The sequence below is a fragment of the Oscarella lobularis genome, chromosome 6, assembly GCF_947507565.1.
Source record: "Oscarella lobularis chromosome 6, ooOscLobu1.1, whole genome shotgun sequence".
NCBI lineage: Eukaryota > Metazoa > Porifera > Homoscleromorpha > Homosclerophorida > Oscarellidae > Oscarella > Oscarella lobularis.
In genome coordinates this window covers 3,572,657-3,591,654 of record NC_089180.1, presented here as the reverse complement: position 1 = coordinate 3,591,654, position 18,998 = coordinate 3,572,657, and the positions used below count along the sequence as shown (strand labels likewise).

At 43.6% G+C, this 18,998-nt stretch overlaps 4 protein-coding genes, 3 long non-coding RNA genes and 2 pseudogenes across 9 annotated transcripts; 5 read left to right on the top strand and 4 right to left on the bottom strand.

Moving 5' to 3' along the window:
• Positions 1-208: 208 nt before the first annotated feature.
• LOC136188208 (von Willebrand factor A domain-containing protein 5A-like) lies at positions 209-2,141 on the top strand (annotated as a pseudogene).
• LOC136188207 (protein orai-2-like) lies at positions 1,698-2,727 on the top strand. Its single transcript, XM_065975930.1, has 3 exons — positions 1,698-1,710; positions 1,747-1,796; positions 2,000-2,727. Exons 1-3 carry the CDS (start codon positions 1,698-1,700, stop codon positions 2,603-2,605), a joined length of 669 nt encoding a protein of 222 aa, XP_065832002.1. The 3' UTR covers positions 2,606-2,727.
• A 1,153-nt stretch (positions 2,728-3,880) lies between these two features.
• On the bottom strand, positions 3,881-4,361 carry LOC136188248 (uncharacterized). The gene is made up of 3 exons (XR_010670179.1): positions 4,281-4,361; positions 3,953-4,231; positions 3,881-3,901 (listed from the first exon to the last, which is right to left on the bottom strand). It is a non-coding gene; the product is annotated as an uncharacterized lncRNA (long non-coding RNA).
• Positions 4,362-4,806: 445 nt separating this feature from the next.
• LOC136187970 (guanylate kinase-associated protein mars-like) lies at positions 4,807-7,317 on the top strand. The gene is made up of 14 exons (XM_065975666.1): positions 4,807-4,849; positions 4,903-5,062; positions 5,116-5,169; positions 5,225-5,279; positions 5,337-5,625; positions 5,691-5,782; positions 5,859-6,035; positions 6,099-6,206; positions 6,267-6,371; positions 6,428-6,538; positions 6,606-6,739; positions 6,806-6,898; positions 6,952-7,143; positions 7,196-7,317. Exons 2-11 carry the CDS (start codon positions 4,932-4,934, stop codon positions 6,687-6,689), a joined length of 1,206 nt encoding a protein of 401 aa, XP_065831738.1. The 5' UTR covers positions 4,807-4,849; positions 4,903-4,931; the 3' UTR covers positions 6,690-6,739; positions 6,806-6,898; positions 6,952-7,143; positions 7,196-7,317.
• Positions 7,318-10,946: 3,629 nt separating this feature from the next.
• LOC136188238 (protein disulfide-isomerase A5-like) lies at positions 10,947-12,386 on the top strand. 2 transcript variants are annotated; one of them, XM_065975954.1, is made up of 11 exons: positions 10,947-11,002; positions 11,058-11,118; positions 11,168-11,225; positions 11,283-11,374; positions 11,430-11,498; positions 11,548-11,693; positions 11,743-11,810; positions 11,867-11,951; positions 12,013-12,025; positions 12,076-12,172; positions 12,221-12,386. In XM_065975954.1, the coding sequence occupies exons 3-11, from the start codon at positions 11,175-11,177 to the stop codon at positions 12,305-12,307; spliced, it is 708 nt and encodes a 235-aa protein (XP_065832026.1). In that variant the 5' UTR covers positions 10,947-11,002; positions 11,058-11,118; positions 11,168-11,174; the 3' UTR covers positions 12,308-12,386. The 2 variants fall into 2 exon arrangements, with proteins under 2 accessions (XP_065832026.1, XP_065832025.1); XM_065975953.1 differs by having other exon boundaries at positions 10,948-11,002; positions 11,998-12,025.
• On the bottom strand, positions 12,157-13,207 carry LOC136188206 (solute carrier family 25 member 44-like; annotated as a pseudogene).
• Positions 12,575-14,502, top strand: LOC136188239 (tRNA methyltransferase 10 homolog B-like). 2 transcript variants are annotated; one of them, XM_065975956.1, is made up of 9 exons: positions 12,575-12,727; positions 12,771-12,974; positions 13,309-13,424; positions 13,470-13,625; positions 13,682-13,766; positions 13,813-13,878; positions 13,937-14,048; positions 14,096-14,256; positions 14,322-14,502. In XM_065975956.1, exons 3-6 carry the CDS (start codon positions 13,359-13,361, stop codon positions 13,875-13,877), a joined length of 372 nt encoding a protein of 123 aa, XP_065832028.1. In that variant the 5' UTR covers positions 12,575-12,727; positions 12,771-12,974; positions 13,309-13,358; the 3' UTR covers position 13,878; positions 13,937-14,048; positions 14,096-14,256; positions 14,322-14,502. The 2 variants fall into 2 exon arrangements, with proteins under 2 accessions (XP_065832028.1, XP_065832027.1); XM_065975955.1 differs by lacking the exons at positions 12,575-12,727; positions 12,771-12,974 and adding an exon at positions 13,189-13,263.
• A 361-nt stretch (positions 14,503-14,863) lies between these two features.
• LOC136188240 (uncharacterized) lies at positions 14,864-16,452 on the bottom strand. The gene is made up of 4 exons (XR_010670177.1): positions 16,411-16,452; positions 16,266-16,358; positions 14,990-15,056; positions 14,864-14,940 (listed from the first exon to the last, which is right to left on the bottom strand). It is a non-coding gene; the product is annotated as an uncharacterized lncRNA (long non-coding RNA).
• An 817-nt stretch (positions 16,453-17,269) lies between these two features.
• On the bottom strand, positions 17,270-18,554 carry LOC136188047 (uncharacterized). Its single transcript, XR_010670093.1, has 6 exons — positions 18,422-18,554; positions 18,215-18,356; positions 17,834-18,159; positions 17,699-17,782; positions 17,547-17,647; positions 17,270-17,485 (listed from the first exon to the last, which is right to left on the bottom strand). It is a non-coding gene; the product is annotated as an uncharacterized lncRNA (long non-coding RNA).
• Between the last annotated feature and the right edge of the window lie 444 nt (positions 18,555-18,998).

Genomic DNA, 18,998 nt, shown 5'->3' with positions numbered 1-18,998 from the left:
GTTTCTCGTCCTCGTCAACGCCTCAAAATCGTCTCGGTGAGTTTTTCGGGAATCGTAACTGCCACCGCGTTCACAGCAGGGCGGGCTCTCTTTCGTCCGCAAGCCTCTCCTCCTCTCCCGGGCTAGTCTGGATACCCGACCCTCTCGCTCTCCCTCTCCCTCTCCCTCTCCCTGAGCGAGGGTCTGGCCTCCAGACTATCCTACGCGCATGTCTTTCCGCGACCGTGTAGTCATTTTCGACGAACGTTTTCTCGCTGTGGAAGCGATTTCGGGCCGAAACTCGCATACCGTTGCGATCGCAAGGCTCGAAACTAGTAGTCTGGATACCCGACCCTCTCGCTCGGGGAGGAGGAGAATTCCCGACGATTGCTATTTCAATATCGTGGGATTCGGATCGAGCCACAAGAAGCTGTTCAAAGAGAGTGTTGTTTATAATCAGGGAAATCTAGACAAGGCCGTTCAGCACACAAAAAGCATACGAGCCGATCTCGGCGGAACAGAATTGCTGCCACCTCTCGAAGAGATCTTCAAGATGCCATCTGTGAAAGGTCTTCCAAAGCAGATCTTTGTACTCACTGACGGGGACGTATCCAATACATGTCATTGAAGAAGTGAAGAAGAATGCTCGCAAAGCTAGGTACTGTCTTTCCAGTCAATGTTCATTTTGAAATAATTGCCTTGTTTTTGCAGGCGTTTCTCTGTTGGAATTGGATCCGGCGCTTCAACTGAACTCGTGAAAGGAATAGCCAAAGCTGGTAAAGGCTCAAGTGAATTTATTCAAGCTGGCGAACGAATGCAGCCTAAGGTATAAATTCTCACTACAGTAGAACCCCGATTATCCGGACCCCGATTATCCGAACTTTCGATTATCCGAACCCCGAATTTCTAAGTCACATGACCGAAATTGGGCGTGCCGACAGAAAAAACTTTGTGTTACCAGCTTAAATAACCGCCACAACGGCGTACAGCGCACCGTAGCTCTATTTTTTCTCTCACTCAAACACCTAAGCTATCTAAAACCTAAAATTTCACCCGTTTTGTGTAAAAAAACTCCTATTTCGATTATCCGAACGTTTCGATTATCCGAACCCCCCGCTGCCCCAAGGGGTTCGGATAATCGGGGTTCTACTGTACGGTATTAATTAGGGTGACACTTCACATATTTGGTTTCCTGTAGGTAATGAGAATGCTGAAGCGCTCATTGGCTCCATCACTCTCAGATGTTCACATCAGCTGGTCCTTACCTGGGGAAAGCAAAGTCATTCAAACTCCATCAAAAGTTCCTCCGGTGTTCAGCGGCGATCGTCTAATCATTTATGGCTTTCTCGTTGCCACAAGTAGGTGACCTAAAAGGCTCCGCGTCACTCAAAAGATACATAGGAACGGAGAATCTCAAGCTGTCTATCGATTTTGAAGTGAAACCGAGTGGAAGTAGTGGAGGAAAAGCTGTCCACCAGCTTGCAATCACACTCGTTCAGTTCCGGAACGTCTTCCGTGATCGTTCGGCGAGCGCCGCGCGAATCTCGCTATTTGCAATGCAAATTAGACGTCAGGTGCATGTATTCGACGCCTGCGAGTCGGTCGAGCGATACCAGTTGCCGATCTGAAGCGTCGTTTCTGATCATTTTCTGAAGCTGCTGCAGTGGGCATGCGCAGAGGGCAACACGCCGGTGAGTTAGGCACGTGACGCGTTGCAAATGTCTCGAAGAAGTACGATCACTTGGCTTGGAATAGCCTGTGGCTGAGTCGCGAAGCAGTCGAGCCAGACGTCAACGCTCCTATCAGGATTCGCAATGGTAAAAGACTCGACCGCCCACTCACCTTCTTACGCGACTTTCTCCCTCCCCCCTTCTTTCGAACGGAAGCCATGTAGAAAATTATTTTAAATAATTAATCCAATTAAAATTAATCTAATTAAAATTATTTAATTAGAGAATTTATATTAAAAAGTAAATCTCCTCTCTCTCTCTCTCTCTCTCTCTCTCTCTCTCTCTGACAGGTTGCCATGGTAGAGGCCGACTTGCCGTTGGACATATCAATTCAACTTCTAATCGCATTCGGCGTGACGACGACTATTCTAATAGGCGTTCATCTATTCGCTTTATTGATATCGACGTGCATACTGCCGTACGTCGACGCGGTCGGCTCGCGTCACACCGTCGACCCGGAAGCGGTGCGCCTTCACAAATACGTCGAACTCGCGTGGGCGTTCTCCACGATTATCAGCATCGTTCTCTTCATGTTCGAATTGGGGATTATATGCTGGATTATATGCTGGATTACATTTGCTCACGTCTACGGAGGCAACGTCGTTTTGGAGCATGTGAATGGGACTCTGAGTGACGACGAGAGCTCGGCGTCGAATCGTTGGATTGCAGCTCTCGTTGCTAGCGTTGTGCTTGGCGTCTTTGTCCTCGTTTTTCTCGTGTTTGCGGCGATATTATACTATTTCATTGTCCTGCATCGATACGAGGTGTCGACAAAGGCCATGTCCGAGTTGCAGGCATTGAAACAAAATCTAGATGTGACGTCAGATCCAAACGACGTAGTCAATGCGAATCAACGAGACTTTGTCGCCGTTGACTTGCACTCAGATCGCAGTTGATACCATGAAGCTATTGACAATCTTTGAACGGCAGTGCTGTATAATTAATTAATTTGGAGTGCTGTGCGTAGCATACTGTATATACTTGTAGGGTATGCAGTTTATTTAAATAAATTATTTAGAAATTGCCCGTGCGTTTTAAAAAATTCTATTATTCGAAAATTGAGTGATGTACCGGCAAACACTTGGACGAAATCGGGTCCGGCCATGGAGAGAAAGGGAACGGACGCTTCGCTGGCGACCGCTTTGGCGAGCATCGTTTTTCCCGTGCCCGGGGGCCCCGTTAGGAGAGCGCCTTTGGGAATTTTTGCGCCGAGATTGGTGAACGTTTGCGGATGTTTGAAATAGTCGACGAATTCCTTGATCTCCCTTTTTGCTTCGCTCTATTTGGGAGTCTAGAATGACGACGGGTCTCGCCTTTCCAAACTGCATCTGTAAGAAGAAATTAATCGATCAACGTCCCGGAACCCCAACGTACACTAATTAATTAATTAAAATTTACCAATGAGCCAACGCCTCCTTGGGATGTTCCTCCCATCCTCCCATAGAGGGGTTGCATGTGACGTCATGATCCACGTGATGTTGACCGTGGTGGGCAAACTGGTGGGCGCGCCTGCGGGCAGCTGTGTGTACCGATGAGAATCCACCCTATCCGTCGGGGACCGCGTACTCATCACTTGGGAATAGTCTTTCTAAGGCCTTTAGTACTGCCAATTTCGCTCTACACCCGCAAGTATCGGAGCGGCGAGCTAATTTGGGGGGCGTGACTCATTGACGACGAGGCTCTAATTTATGCTGACTCGGTGCTTACTTTAGCGGGAGAAGGTGTGCCTATCGCGTGTAGCTATTCCATACTGTCACAGAATTTCGCGTCAAGCGTATCTGCTGCGTTTTCTGGGTGCGCGTGTGATGGAACCACTTTCGAGCCGTGTCTCTGGTCTTTCTCGCGAGTCACAGGCGAGATATAGGACGAAAGTCATTGCTGCTGGCTTGCTCGTTGATCCGTACGAGATTGATGAGTGGACGGCGTCTCCTGATGAGATTCCCGACGTGAAATCGAGCGATATGATAATCTACATGATATCAACACCGAGTCCGACTACGCAGCATATTTGAACCATAACTAAGTACGACGACGGTAAATCGGCGAAAAACCCCTATGCGGACCAGCTGTCCCAGCTTTAGCTTGCCCACCACGGTCAATGATCACGTGCGGTATGACGTCACCGTGCAACCCCTCTTATATATATATATATATATATGGCAAACGATATGACAGCACTAATAAACATAGACCTAATAAAAAGTAAAAGAACACAGCCCAAAAATTCCCCTGTGACAGTGTACAAGGTATCGGAGTCGGACTGATATGTGACTGGTATGCAGCCAGATGGATCGATGCCGAGTTCTTCTTGAGCCTGCATCAGTTTCTTCTCGAGACTATCAGCGCTAGAAATGCTGAATGAGAACTGAGGAGGAGGTCCAACCTAAAGAGTAACACAATCAACTTTCTATTCATCTCTATTTTTTGGAGCTGTTGCCACGATCCCGGTTGGTCGTGCGGGCGCTCTGGCGACCCGAACGGCTGCTTTTGATTCGAATTCGTCCATTTCCAGCGCAAAAGACCTAGCGACAGATGATATTCTATCGAAAAAAAATGACTTTCCGCACGAACTTTGCCTGAAGCGCCGAGCCAAGCTACGAAGAGACTGACTGACGACGCGTTTTTCATAAAAACGCATCGTTTCGTCAGGCACATCCGGGTCTTCCTTCAAAACGTCACAAATCAATTAATACATAATAATTCTCAGAGCGGGCTACAGCCTCCAGGCCGACGTGCAGAGCGTATCTTGAAAAAGCTAAAGCCTCAACATCATGGGAAATGTTGCATGCCAAAATTAGAGTAGGCGCGGTTTTATGAGGATATGTATAGACCACGTGTCTATAAATTTTGCAAAGCGCACGCGAAATCAACGAAGAAAGAAATGGATCGCAACTGTCAGCGAGCGTACAAAGCGCGAGGACTTTCTGCCGAGGACCGCCGCCGCTTTCGAAAAGACGAAGAGGAACACGATCGGCGTCGAACTAAACGTCACGACGCTCTGAACGCGCGACGAAACTAGTCTGGATACCCGACCCTCTCGCTCGAGGAGCGAGAGGGTCGGGTATCCAGACTACGACGGGTATCCAGACTACGACGAAACCGCGTTCCGAAGAGGGGGCCGAAACGGCACATCGCAACGAGTTCGTTCGCCTTTCGAGCTCTGTTATATTGACGCGCGAGTCTTTCGCTTCAGGACCGACGACCCAGGACGAGGGAAAATCGATGAGCGAACGGATGCAGGAATTCAAGAAGCGAAAAGAGCTGAAGAAACGACAGGAGGCGATGAAGAAAAAGCCGTTCCTCCTCGTCTCCAATACGATTCCAGAAAGACTGGAACCCGTCAAGAAAATGGGGTATAAGAAAAACTCGAAATTGCCCATGACAGATACATTATACAATTTTTTAGATTCACCTCAGCGACGGTGGAGAGCAGAAAACAGGCGATAAGCCTCACAAACAAGTGTCTAAGAATACATATGTAATTAGTTAATTTACTCATTAGAGATTATTTTTAGACCTGCCATGCCGGCTCCTAAGAAACAAATTAAAACTACACCTACTGAAACAAAGGCGATTTTGAATGTTGGATTTTTACAAATTAATTCAATTAACGCTCTCTTTTCGCAGAAGTCGTCGTTTGAATTGGGAAAAGGATTTTCGCCTTTTGTTGTGTTATTCGCGCCACCTCCTCTCCCTTCCGCCGCTTCACCCGTCAAAGAACTGGAAACGGTGAAAGAACTGGAAACGGTGACAGAGACGGTGACAGAGACGGAAACGGAAACGGAAGAGGAATCTCCTACTACTAAACTTGCTCGCTTGAACCATTTCCGACAAATCATTCGCAAAAAGGCGGATGAATTTGACGTTGCTTGCGCGACGTGGTCGAACTACTTAGAGACGGATATCCCAGAGCAAGGTTTTTAATTAATTGAAATTTTTTGAGGAATTGTTTACCGCTGCGTTATTTATTTTTTTGTTCAGGCTGCAAAATGATTCGGGCTGCTGTCAGAAAAGCGCAGTTTCTGCTTCAAAAGAAGTTCACGTTTTTCGAAAAACTCTGTGATGACGCAGAGGTACGCGCGCTCGACTTTCTATTATTAATTAATTAATTAATTAATTAATTAAAAGCGTTTCATTTTTGTTTTCAAGAATGTCGACATTGATAAGGAAGTGACTCTCGACGATGTCCAGGGCTATTGGGACATGATCGAGGGCCAAATTGAAGACATCGACAAGCAGTTTGCAAAGATCCAGAAGACGCAGCTCAACGGCTGGGAGAGGGAGATGACTCCTGTTTGTCAAAAGAAAGTCAAGAAGACGAGGAAGGTGACATGTGTATATTATGTAATAATCAAATGGCTTTTTATTTACAATCTGGTTTTGTTACAGAAAACACCGTGTCCGATCAGGCGAAGCACAAGACTTCATTCACGATTGCTATCGGCTAAGAAGAAGATGTTAGCCATGAAAGAAGAGGCTTCCTCTGGTGATGTTGTCGTGAGTAGAGAGTAGTGCTCTTTGTATTGTGATTGAGAGGCGGAATTTTTTTTGCATTAGATTTTTGCTCAGAAAGCTCATACAGATGATTCTGCAGCAGCAGCAGCAGCAGCAGCAGTGGCGCCAATGCCAGTTGAAAACGATTTGAAGACTCCACCACCTACAGTACGTTTATATGAAACATGACGACTGCACGTTCTTTTATATGCACTCTATTTTAGTTGAGCAGCGATGACGACGACGAGGGCCGAACTCCTCCGCCACCGAAGTGGCCGTCTAGCGGAAAATCGAAGAGTAAGAGACGAAGACTTCAGAGGCAACTAATTATCAGGGTAAGATACACGTTCTTATGGTGCTCTCTTTGTTTTGGACCTGACTGGTGTTCTTTTTTTTGTGCAGCAAAAACTGCTCGAAAAGACTCCCTTGTCATTGAAATTTGAGGAAAGGAATAGGAGTCGCGTGCTGCGTATTGGACTGGGCTAATACAGTAGTGATTATTTTAGCGTGCAAGGCTGTCCCTTCAATCGTCAACTGTAAGGAAAGAGATATAACTGTACGTACATCTTTTGTATATGGGTGTGTGTGTGTGTGTGTGATAGTCAAAGAAGAGACTTTCCCGCAGTCAGAAGAAGAAGGGCTCGACAGCTAAGCAGCGCGTTTTATTTGATGAAGATGAGCAGACGATGGATGCAGTAAGACTCAAATGAAAGCTAAATGATTGATTTAATAATAGCACGGATGCTAGACTTCGCCGATAGAGGAAGATGAGCCAGCTGTTCTACAGCAATCCTACTTGATGCCGACGTCCACGGGAGGAAATATTGAGTCCGACTCTCTGGAAGAAGAGGAGGAAGAGGAGAACGGGATTGGTTCACTTAAATCTGATGTGCTTTACACCTCGTCGCCAGTCGAGGCGAACGACGAGGGCTAATTCTGAGTAAGATTCTCAGGATGGAAAGTATGTGATTTTTAATTGGTTTTTCAATTAGGTTCAAGTCTTCTGATTCCTCGTAAGACGTTGTAGTTTCAGTTCACAGTTTTCCTACACTACAGACAATAGTGCAAGCGCTTGCTAAGTAGTGTGTGTTAGTTTAGATTCCTACTTATGAAAATTTAGTGCAAGTGGCATCACAAATATTCTCCTAACATCTGTGGTGGATCGTGGACTGTATAGTAGAATTTCATTCCGGACGAGTCGACATAATCTGACCTCATTTTCTCATTGTTGTAGTGCATTAATTACGAGCATCACGTATTGAACGCCGTCCTTAATTTTTCACTGAACGGAATGCCGACATCGTTCGGAAAACGCACTTCTAACTTTATCGTTGAGTGCGTTGCATGGGCCATCTTCTTGGAGATAGCTATTTACACTAATATCGAAAGGACGATAGAAATGGACAGGACGTTCTCCAACTGAACTCGTCTCATCTCAAACTAAATTCAAAGCTATTCTGTTCGCCCTGATTTCTCAGCAGCTTCAAAACCTGCACGTAAAAATTCCAATGTTATAGATATCCAGTATGAACTCAGTGCAACAGCCTAATAAGGAAAGACACTCAAGGTAGTCTAATAAGAAATAAATCGCTGATTTTATATGTGTGACTCTTCTCTCTCTCTCTCTCTCGATGTGAATAATGCTGCAATGCTAATTAGAAGAATTAAACATCCGTAAATAAATCAACCAGTAGAACCCACGGATGACTTAGAACGGTTGTATAGGGAGTGCAACAGGCATTGTCGTTATTAGTCATGGATAATCTGGCCAGCGTTCTCTCCAAGCGCTTTTTCGCCAAACGATGCAACACAAATAGAAGTTCAGAAAGGAAAGATCGATTTTACAACTCGTCGAAATTATTGTTTGCTGAAAAGCTGCAGACTATTAATTAATCATAATGAAGAAACACTGTGTTTACTCAAAACTGCATAAGTCACATACAACAAAGAAATCCGCGCCAAAATTACCAGTCAATGTTCTTCCTCCGACGAACTTGACGACGCAATAACTCTCATAATTTCGGCAAGTAGTTCACCGCCAAGAGCCGCAAACCGGTCGTCATGACACAGCGTCTTGAAATTTTTTGCAGCAAACTGCAGAGCCGTTTTCCTCAGCTCTCGGAAGCTGAACCTGTCAGCCAAAGACAGATAATCGAGAGCAGTTTCAATTGAAACTCTCCGAGCCATATGCGAGATGCAGAACTCGCGCAGATTTTCAACGAGATATCGATCCGCCAACACGAGTATATCAGGAATGATACGAAAATACTTACGAACTTCCAAGCACCCCGGTGACGAGATACGTGATGACAGCATGAAACGCTTCGTACGTTGCTTCTTCAATGCGAATTGGAGTCGACTCGCTCGCGTCCTTCGTCGAAATTTCTTTCCAATTCGACGAAAACATGCTGCTGAAGTATTCACTGCGAACGCAAAGAGGTTTGGCGCAGGCTTTCATTTGAATGCACAGGCTTTTAATTGAATGCACAGGCTTTCATTTGAATACACAAACTTTCATTTGAATGCACATGTTTTCATTTGAATCCACAGGGCCTCAAGTAAGTGCACAGGCTCTCAATTGAATGCACAGGCTTTCATTTGAATGCACAGGCTTTCATTTGAATGCACATGCTTTCATTTGAATGCACATGCTTTTATTTGAATGCACTTGAATCCACAGGGACTCAAGTAAGTGCCCTGTGGATTCAAATGAAAACATGTGCATTCAAATGAAAGCCTGTGCATTCAAATGAAAGCCTGTGCATTCAAATGAAAGCCTGTGCATTCAAATGAAAGCAGGTGCATTCAAATAAAAGCGTGTGCATTCAAATGAAAGCATGTGCATTCAAATGAAAGCCTGTGCATTCAAATGAAAGCCTGTGCATTCAAATGAAAGCCTGTGTTAAATAACCTTTATAAAATCCACGTAAGCCATTTTTTGAATAAATTTCAACAATGACGTTGCCTAGAGAAATATTTAGATTCACTTCCTGGTTGACGTTTTTCGAAAGGGAAATGAAAAATTGACTACGAAAGTAATTTTTATGATGAAGAACATGTGCATAGATGACGTCAGCATCAAGGGTAGAAAAATAGAAATCTTAATCAACGTAGAATATTGAATTATTTAGAACTTCTACTTGGAAGAGGATTTGTTGAGGAGTTGGTTCGTTTTTTGGTTGGATTAGAAGGCAATGGACTACGTGAAGTCATTCTCACAATGCTCATATGTCTCGTGGAAGAGAATGACTCATGTAAGAGGATTTGTGCAAGAGAAGATTTGGGACTAAAAGACTATCTACTCAAATGTGAGGAAGAGCTCAAGGGCAATGAATCCTCGATTTTTTACGTCGCGCCTTGTCCTTCATTTCGCTTTCCTTTCTCTGTACCCAAGCCTCGTATTTCTTTCTCCGTTCCCCCAATTTATCTTCCGGTTCGTTTTTTCACTACTTCCGGTTTAATTTTAAGTGAAATTCGCTCCTTTTCCTTCCGAGCGACCCATTTTTTATAAGCAATTTCTCCTTTAGCTGCTCTTTCATTGGTCGCTTTCTATGGCCCCGCCCCCTCGCTCTTTCTCTCTTTCTTATTGACCACTCTGCGTACTTTTTCGAGGCCGTTTTGCGTCGTTCTTCCTTAGCTTTAACCGTCTGTTTCTCTTTTCGCTTCGCGGCGCGTTCTTCGCGCTTTCTCGCGTCGAACGCGCTTCATTTCCTTCTCCTTCGCTTTCAGCCAACCTAGAATGCGTTCGTCGCTCGTTTCGGTGAATTTATGATCAGTCGGCTGCTTTCTAGGTCGCTCAGTTGTCTCTTCGATGACCGTTGTACGTTTTAGGGAAAGTTTTCGGCGTCGAAATCGCGGCGAAGTCGCTGGAGGCCTCGGCGCGATGCGACGAGGTGGAGAAGCTCCGCCTAGGAGTGCCTGGATTTCGGAAAGTAAGGCTACTTGTTTGTCTTTCAAGATGAGTGTCTCAAATCGCGAATTCATTGCTTCGACGTTGTTTGCTATGGTAACGCTCTGACGTAGAGGCTGAGCACGCTATCTAGAGTTCCTCGGAGTTTTTTGACGAGTGTTTTTTGCCATGGAAAGAGGCCTATTTTTGCTGGTTTTTGCTACGTTTCTGTGTCTCTTAGGAGAAGTAAGTCTTTAGAAAGCAGTTTTGTAACGCCTAATCGCCTATTCGATCCCAGATTCACTCGAAATCGGGAAAAGCCGACTTGAAGAACATTGTCAGCGACGTAGACGACATCAAAGAGTTCAAAAAGCTTCTCCGAACGCGAAAAAACGTTCCTATACTATTCGGCAAATCAAGTAAGAGAGAAAAACGCGAAGACAAGGCTCGAAAGCGATCGAAACGCATAGCAAAGTCCATGTCGGCCATTTTGCCTGTTTTTGGCGAAACTGCGACCGCAATGAAAGGCCTCGCGGCACTCGTAACAATCGATTGCACGTGAGTTTGGGAGAAAAAATTTACTGGGGCCCCCCTTTGAAACTGATTTTTTCAGTTCGTCATCAAAACTATGCAAGAAATTAAAAATCCCGCCAGGTGGAACAATTCTGAAGCACTACAAGTAACAAAAAGATATTGATTATTTAAAATTAATAACGATATATATATATTTAGGGATGGAGAATTCAATAAGGATTATTATCGAAAGTTCACTGTTAGGGTATGTAGTATAAGAGATATGAAGCCTTTGTATTATATATCTGTCTTCTAGTCAATGAGAAACTTTTTGGATGATCCCACAGGGGAAGAGGAAGCTGGGGCTGATGACGTTTTTCACCTTGACTCGGACAAAGTAAATTTTAATTTTTAATTTTTAATTTTATGACGTCACTTTTTTATTTTATTAGGAGTATCGCAGGATGTTGAAAAAGGAGAAGAAACCTATTCTATTGATGCTCTATGCACCTTGTGTGAAAAATCAATAATAGTTTTTCAATAATTAATAAATTTTTTCGAGGGTGTCGATGATGAAACTCGCTTATGCTGAAGCAGCTACAGAACTCAAAGACAAAGCTGTATGGAAAAAAAGGGGGGTAGGGGCAGCAATATCTATAATTCAATAATTATTTTAGATTTTGGCTGGAATGGATGCGACAAAGCAGGAGAATCGTCCCGTTGCAATTGAATTCAACATAACCGGCTATCCGACCATAGTCTATTTCGAGTAAGAAAATATTAATCAATTAAAAATAAAGAAAAAACGTATTTTTTTCAATTAGAAAAGGCATCTATCAATACAATTACGGAGGAGGAAGAAGCAAAGACGAAATCGTCCAATGGATGGCAGAGTAAGACAACAATAATAAATATAATTAATTAATTAAATATCGTTTTTAGTCCTAAGCCGGCGTCAGAAAGTGACAAACCAGCGGAAGAGGAAGCGTGGTCGGACACGAGCGAAAATATTCATCATCTAACTACACTTGGATTTCAAGACGCTCTCTCTGACCACAAGCCACTTCTGGTCATGTTCTATGCACCGTGTACGTCTAAATATGTAGAAATATTGGTTTATATTGTGACGTCACGTAGGGTGTGGTCACTGCAAGAAAATGAAACCGGAATATGAAAGCGCAGCTGCTACATTGAAGGAAGAAGGAGTGAGTGAAAGACCTACCGTATATAGGATTAGAAAAAATCAATAATTAATTTTTAGATTGAGGATGCTGTTTTGGCTGCAGTTGACGCGACGAAGGAACCCGAATTGGGAAAGGCGTACGAAGTCAAGGGATACCCAATAGGTAAGTATAGAATCTTTATATGAGGGCTTTGACTCACATTGCTTAGATACGCTGGAAAAAGCAACAGTCGAACGGTGATTAATATATAGGTATATACAGTATGTACAATATGGCTTTTCTCTAGGTTTGAGAGTCAACCGCAAACTGACGACACCATCTGGCTAGCTGTGTATTTAGAAAGAGTGAAACGAATTATTGTGGATGATTTGACCACTGTCAAGGTTTATATATAATCTATATTATTTTTATTTAATCATTTTCTTTTTCAGAGGCTCTTCACTCCTTATTTTCCACCGTCCTATAACATTTTGATTTGTACGTCAATATGTACCACAGATGCCTTCAAAATTTGGTAAACGACAACTTTTATTACTAAAAATCACGAATTTTTTATTTGCTATATACATAAGCTTGAAGATTTTTGACTAGTTCGTACATTGCTATGTAGAGAGCGCTGCTTGGCAACGTCGACATGTATCTTGCTGTAAGCCCCTTATAGAGCATAGCTAGGCCCTTTTCCTTGTAGAGTCGTCTCGCTATATTTCCTATTGATTTTCCACCTATCACCTGGAAACGAGTTCGTAGAGTTCGTATGACGTCAAGGGGATTTGTTAGCGTGCTTGACGTAAAACCGGCACACATTCTAGAAAAAGCATTTAGGGCAGTTGGGAAATTAGGCAATAAATAATCATGTACAGTCAAATAGGTGCTCCACCATATGCCGCTCGTTGGACCAAACGTTAGCAGGGAAATGAAATAACCTTTATAAAATCCACGTAAGCCATTTTTTGAATAAATTTCAACAATGACGTTGCGTAGAGAAATATTTAGATTTTTCGACTGTCCGGCCATCATTAGCTTTTGCGAAACGACGTCGACTGGCACGTTAAACGATTTGGCTCGACGAACTCGCTATCGTCCTGGCAACCAAACCTTTCCACGTGGGTGACCACGTGGTCGGTAGGAGAAGGTGTCGCGAGAGTTCGTAGGCCGTGGAGTGCGTCTGAAGACCAAGAAGTCGAGGTAGAAAACCCTTGTAGAGACCCCGGATTCCCTCGCGGCGCGAAATTTTGCCCAGGGCGTCGAAAGATCCCGCGTAAATCGATTTTTGCTGTTGTACTTGGAGGCGCGAGCATTGCTGGATAGATAGTCGCTCGCATTCCAACGAGAAAAGCCGTAGTATTTGTCCATTTGCTCCTATCATTTTTACGCGCTAATCTGCGCACTAGATGCGCAGCCTGCGCACCGAAAAACATGCGGAGATCTTTTCTGTCTCTTCTTCGCGTTTCTTCGTTTCGAACGAGCTCCCGAAGTAATCATATGCGTTTAACGAATGTCCAACTCTAAACGCGTTTAGGTTTCGCGTCCCGATGGCGCGCGGAAAAGCGAGAAAGAGTGCAAATCGCCATGCAATCGCCCGAAACGCCAAAAATCGTCATCGATTTGAGTTTGACGCATGGAGTGACGCTAAGAGTAAGCTCACTCGCTGACGATCGCAATAAAATTCGTCGTATTTAGGAAACGCGAATATTGGCTAATCAAATTCAGCTAATCTACGGCTCGAATCTCAATCACGCGAGTCCCGTACATCGAATGATTACGAGCTACGACGAAAATTCGCTACTGTGGAAAGAAATGAGCAAAGGATTTCGTCATTCATTGAAAAATATTCCAGTTAGAAAAATCTCCGTATGTAGTATAGTACGTGAAATTTCGTTATTTAATTAAAGATTGATTTTCGACACGACGACTTATGGACGATATTTGAAAACAATCTTTCAAATCTCATTTACCTCAGTCCAGATTCTCCCAACGGTAAGAAGTCAAAATTTTGAAAAATTTATTATTGTTTTTCTTTTAGATTTAGTCGATGTGAACGATTCCAAAGTTCATGTACAGAGGAATCGTGGATCACCAAATCAATAAGGTATTTTCATATGCAAAGAGTCTCTCATGTATAATTCAACGTTTTCTCCTCCCCCTAGTGCGTTTCCTCGAACCGCGCATCTTCTCACAAAGTCGCAACCGCGAAACTTCCAATTTTAGAACACTTTTCAACGCAGAAATCCTACTCAACAGTACTCTCCATAAATCAAGGTAAATGCACCTGGTGTAAGAAGATACCGTAATCAAAATAAGTGTAGAGCGGAGCCTCTATCTCTTTAAGTATTTGATTGCCTGTCGACGTACCGAAGTTCTAGAGATTGGGTAGAGTCTCTCCCTGAGTAGGCAGACTATAGTGTCATCAACGTGAACAGAAATAAATAAATAAATGTCTCGTCGCCTTGTGGGCGTTGATGGAACGGTATGCGTACTACGAAGCGTTTATATTTACGCGTTCAAAAATTAACGACTTTTTTTGTTTTGTAGGTGGTGAGTAGATAATCTGAGAAGATGAAGAAGAAGTAGACGAATTTTTTAAAGACGCTATCGCATGAGAGTACAGTAGATTGCATGCGTTTGCTCTTGATCGACAAGAGCACTTCACTTAGCTTAGGGGACCATGCGCGCTTTTATAGCGCGCTACTTGCGCACGCGACGTGAAATGGACCGACGTCATTTCACGTCGCGTGCGCTTCCGGTCGTAAAAGTAGGCAGAACTATGGTCAAAATTTTTATTAAAATATCCCGGATGTATATAAATAAAAAAATTAAAAAAGTCCTCTCTCGTCTCCCCTTCCTCCTCCTCCTTGGTCCTCGTTGATTGCTGCTTGATCCTGCGCTGCCGCTTGACCTCCTGGCCAAGCGGTGAGACTGAGACTGCAGTCCCCACAGTGAACTTTAACCCAAGTCCACAGGGGGTAGGCACATTATCCTCCAGCCTCCAAGGAGCGAGACTTTGACCCAAGTCCCCAGGGGAGAGCACATTAGCCTCCAGCCCACAAGGAGGGAGACTTTGACCCAAGTCCCCAGGGATGGCTTCGTCTACTTCCTCTTCTTTCTTCATCGAAACATCGTCCGATTGATCCGGTGGGGAGAGGAGAGAGAACTAAAATAAAATTACAAACCAGTCCACTCAAATCTATTGTCCTATTTACCTTGAATTGGATGAAGAAACGCCGTGGAGGAGGAGGAGGGAATTGATCCATGTCTTCATATAGGCATCTAAAAAAAATTCCAATTTTAGCCAAAATTTGAGGTGTGAGGTCCTATTGGTATCGCGAGATCAAACAGGCAACCCATCCCCATTGTTTGAAAAGGAAATCTTAGGAATCGGAGAGGTCACCAAAATGACCAAAAAACCATGGACTATAGCTCACGGTTCCATAAAAATCTCAACTCGCAGATTTCCATATAAAGGCGCTAGATCTACTCTACTCTATTAGTAGAACAACACTACAAGGTCAAACAGTTCGTACGGGTCAAATTTCACACGAAAAAAGACCACTTCCGGTACGCATTAATGTTAGCCACACCCTTCAAAAAATTGGCGCTCGACAATTTTGAGACCGTGGAGTCAACTAGGTACTAAAGCTCTATCGTTTCACGTAAAAATCGTGGCGTTCTGGGAGATGCGGTATTTGACAAAAAACCATGGACTATCACGGTTCTCTAAAAATCTCAACTCACGGATTTCCAACTAAACGGGCTAGATCTACTCTACTTTATTCGTAAAACAACTCTATGAGGTCAGACAGTTTGTACGAGTCAAATTTCAAACGAAAATGACGAACTTCCGGTACATTGGTCACGCCCTTCAAAAAGTGAATAAAATTCGGCGCGTCTGACAATTTTGAGACTATGATGTTAACTAAAGCCCTATAGTTTGACGTAGAAAATTCGAGATTTTGGGAGATGCCGTTTTTGACCAAAAAAGCGTGTGCTATAGTTGAGGGATGCTGAAAATCTCAACTCGCCGATTTCCAAATAAACGCACTAGATCTACTCTACTTTATTAGTGTAACAACTCCACAAGGTCAAACAAATCGTGCGAATTAAATTTCGACCCGCCTACTTCCGGTACGTGTGACAAAGGCTCGTCGTCTAGATCTAGCTTATCTAGCGGTTTCTAACGCACACGTTTATCGTTTTAAGAACTCTGAGTCGGCTGATTGCTACTAAGTAACGAGTCTACGCGAAAAACGGATTCGTGATTTGAGGAGCGGCGCTACGAGTCGTTTCGACTGTTTTGCGACCGAAAAATGCCGTTTAACGGTCCTAAATATTAGTATAGAGCTGAGAAGCGCTCTCTAAGTGCAGTTTTCGAGCCTCTATCGTCGATCGTTCGAACGCTATCGCTTTGGACGCCGTTGTATCAGCAAAACGATAGCGACAACTGCTTCGGAACATTCTACGAAGGAAATTACATCGTACCTAGGCTGATTCGCCCACATTTGCTGCGACTGCCAACGTCCTGCGGTCGTGTCGTCATCGTTGCGTCATCGATGCCCGTATAACCGGTCATACCTAGAAAATTGACAGGCATATAAAAACGTTTACTTAATCCACTGACACTTACATTTTTTGGCCGCATCCACGTGGTCTCGACATTCGATACTTCTACGTTATCAGCAAATCATCTAGATATACATATATATTATTTATATATAAAACTAGAGAATGATGGCCCGGTGTTCACCGTGTTGCCATCATGCAGAGCCTCCCACCGTTTACCGTACGAGAGTGCATACCATAGTGTGACGTCATAATTTTTTATGTTGTCACATATTCACGTGGTTCTTACAGCCGTTAGCTACTACAGCTCACTTCTACCTACATACTGTAAATACTTGCATGATTGCAATGTTTTCCTAATTAGGCGCTTTTCTGACGTAGTGTATTTGATAATGTGCTCTGTATTCTGTATTTGAGGAGGACCTATGCATGTGTACGGGTCATATTTCCTGTTACCCGTACACGCGTACATACCCACGCACATACGGCATGAGTGGATACTTTTGATTGTGACGTCAGAGCGTGACAATCAAAACTGTCGTTTCGGTTTCTCAGGGCATTTATAAAACGGAAAATAGCACAGATCAATTGGAAATAAGGGTTTCTAAGCATTTTTTCCGTTTATGAAAGAAAAAACGCTTTATTCGCGTCGTAAATCGCCTTTTTTGGGGCACCGTTTAGGGCCCTATGTCGCGCATGCGCTGTACGAAAAAACGGGTTTTTAATTCACGTCACAATGCCGAGCGTTACGAACAGACAGACAGACAGACAGACAGACAGACATACATACAGACACTTCCGGCCCTAAGATCACGTTTGAGAGAGCCTCCCTCCTTCGTTATACGGGCTCCACCCGTACAACTGCGGTGGTCGGCTCCATAATATTAGCAGAAGAGCGAGGACCCCCGGCCTCACGTGTTTTGATATGCCGAATTTCATTCCCTTGGCAAGGCGCAGTCGTACATTTTCAAATCACTGAGCATCTGCGTTTCGCTGTTGCCTCAACGTGAGACAAATATAGCACTAGATCCCGGCGTCACGTCGTCGACGCTGGAATCGCGTATGCTGAGTTGAGATCGAGCACGACGACGCACGGAGATGGCCGTGCTGAGCGTATTCCATGACGATACTGAGAACGTCTAAGAAAATAATGGAAATACTAATTAATCTTGTGGGAACGGAAGTATTGCGTGTTCTCACTGTTTTGTAAGGAGAAGCCGTATATTTTCACCACGTGATCGTGATCGCCGAGATTCATCAGAAGTTGACTTTCGCCTATGAAATTTCGTCGTCGTCAGGATCTAGAGAGAAAATGAGAAATAAATATAAGAATCAATGAGGGTTCTTTTTACTTCGTGTCGTTTTGACTGCTACGTTCATAGAACCGTTAGGAGACGTCATTGTCGCTTTCATGACGTTTCCAAAGTGGCCAACACCTAGGGGTGGTAGAGATAATAATATTGATTATTGATTTTTTTCCCTTGTACCCAAGATCTGGCGGAATTTCGACGCGACTAGGTACAAGTAGCACTTCGTCCTGCTGCGAGCCTCGTCCGCTGTCGTTCTCAAAATCATAGACGGCTTTTTGATAATGCCGATAATAAAACACAGTCCCAATGACGAGTCCAAAAAAAGAGAAGGAGAGAAAATGCAACACCAATAGCAAGAGGAAGATCGAGAGAAGACGTTTTAGAAGAGGAAGTAGTAGTAGTAGCTGTGAAAGAATGATTAGTCGAATTAATAGAAGAAGCCGTGACGGTGGCGGAGGCGGCAGTAGAAAACAAATATTCTGACGTCACAAAAGCATAATAACCTAAAACATTCAAAATCCCATAAGATAATGAATTATTATTAGTAGTACATAGTACCCTCTATATTCAGACAATCGTTCCCGCCGTCACGTGTCGCTTGCAGACGCACGTGTACGATCGAAAAACGGCGCTGGCGTTGACGAACAATAGCATACCGTGTCCGATATCGTCCTCTAGCGTATGGCAAGCTCCGCCCCAACTGTTGATATATACATATATATATATATATATATATAGATGCGATTTCTATATATAGACCCTTACTGCATTCCTAATAGCTGGTACATGGGTCCTGTGCCCATTATCTTTGGATCGACTCCAGCCTGAGCCCAGCTAACAATGCGAGCGAGAGAAGATTTGACAAAAGGAAGCACAAGTTGAAGTTACTCAATGTGTTTTCTGTTGTAGGTACTGAATGTGTTTTCTGTTGAAGTTACTCAATATGTTTTCTGTTGTAGGTACTCAATGTGTTTTCTGTTGAAGTTACTCAATATGTTTTCTGTTGAAGGTACTCAATAAGTTTTCTGTTTTCTGTTGAAGATACTCAATATGTTTTCTGTTGAAGGTACTCATTACGTTTTCTGTTGAAGGCACTCAATATGTTTTCTGTTGAAGGTACTCATTATGTTTTCTGTTGAAGGTACTCATTATGTTTTCTGTTAAACGTATTCAATATGTTTTCTGTTGAACGTACACAATATTTTTTCTGTTTTCTGTTGTAGGTACTCAATATGTTCTCTGTTGAAGGTACTCATTACGTTTTCTGTTGAAGGTACTCATTATGTTTACTGTTGAAGGTAATCAATATGTTTTCTGTTTTCTGTTGTAGGTCTCAATCTGT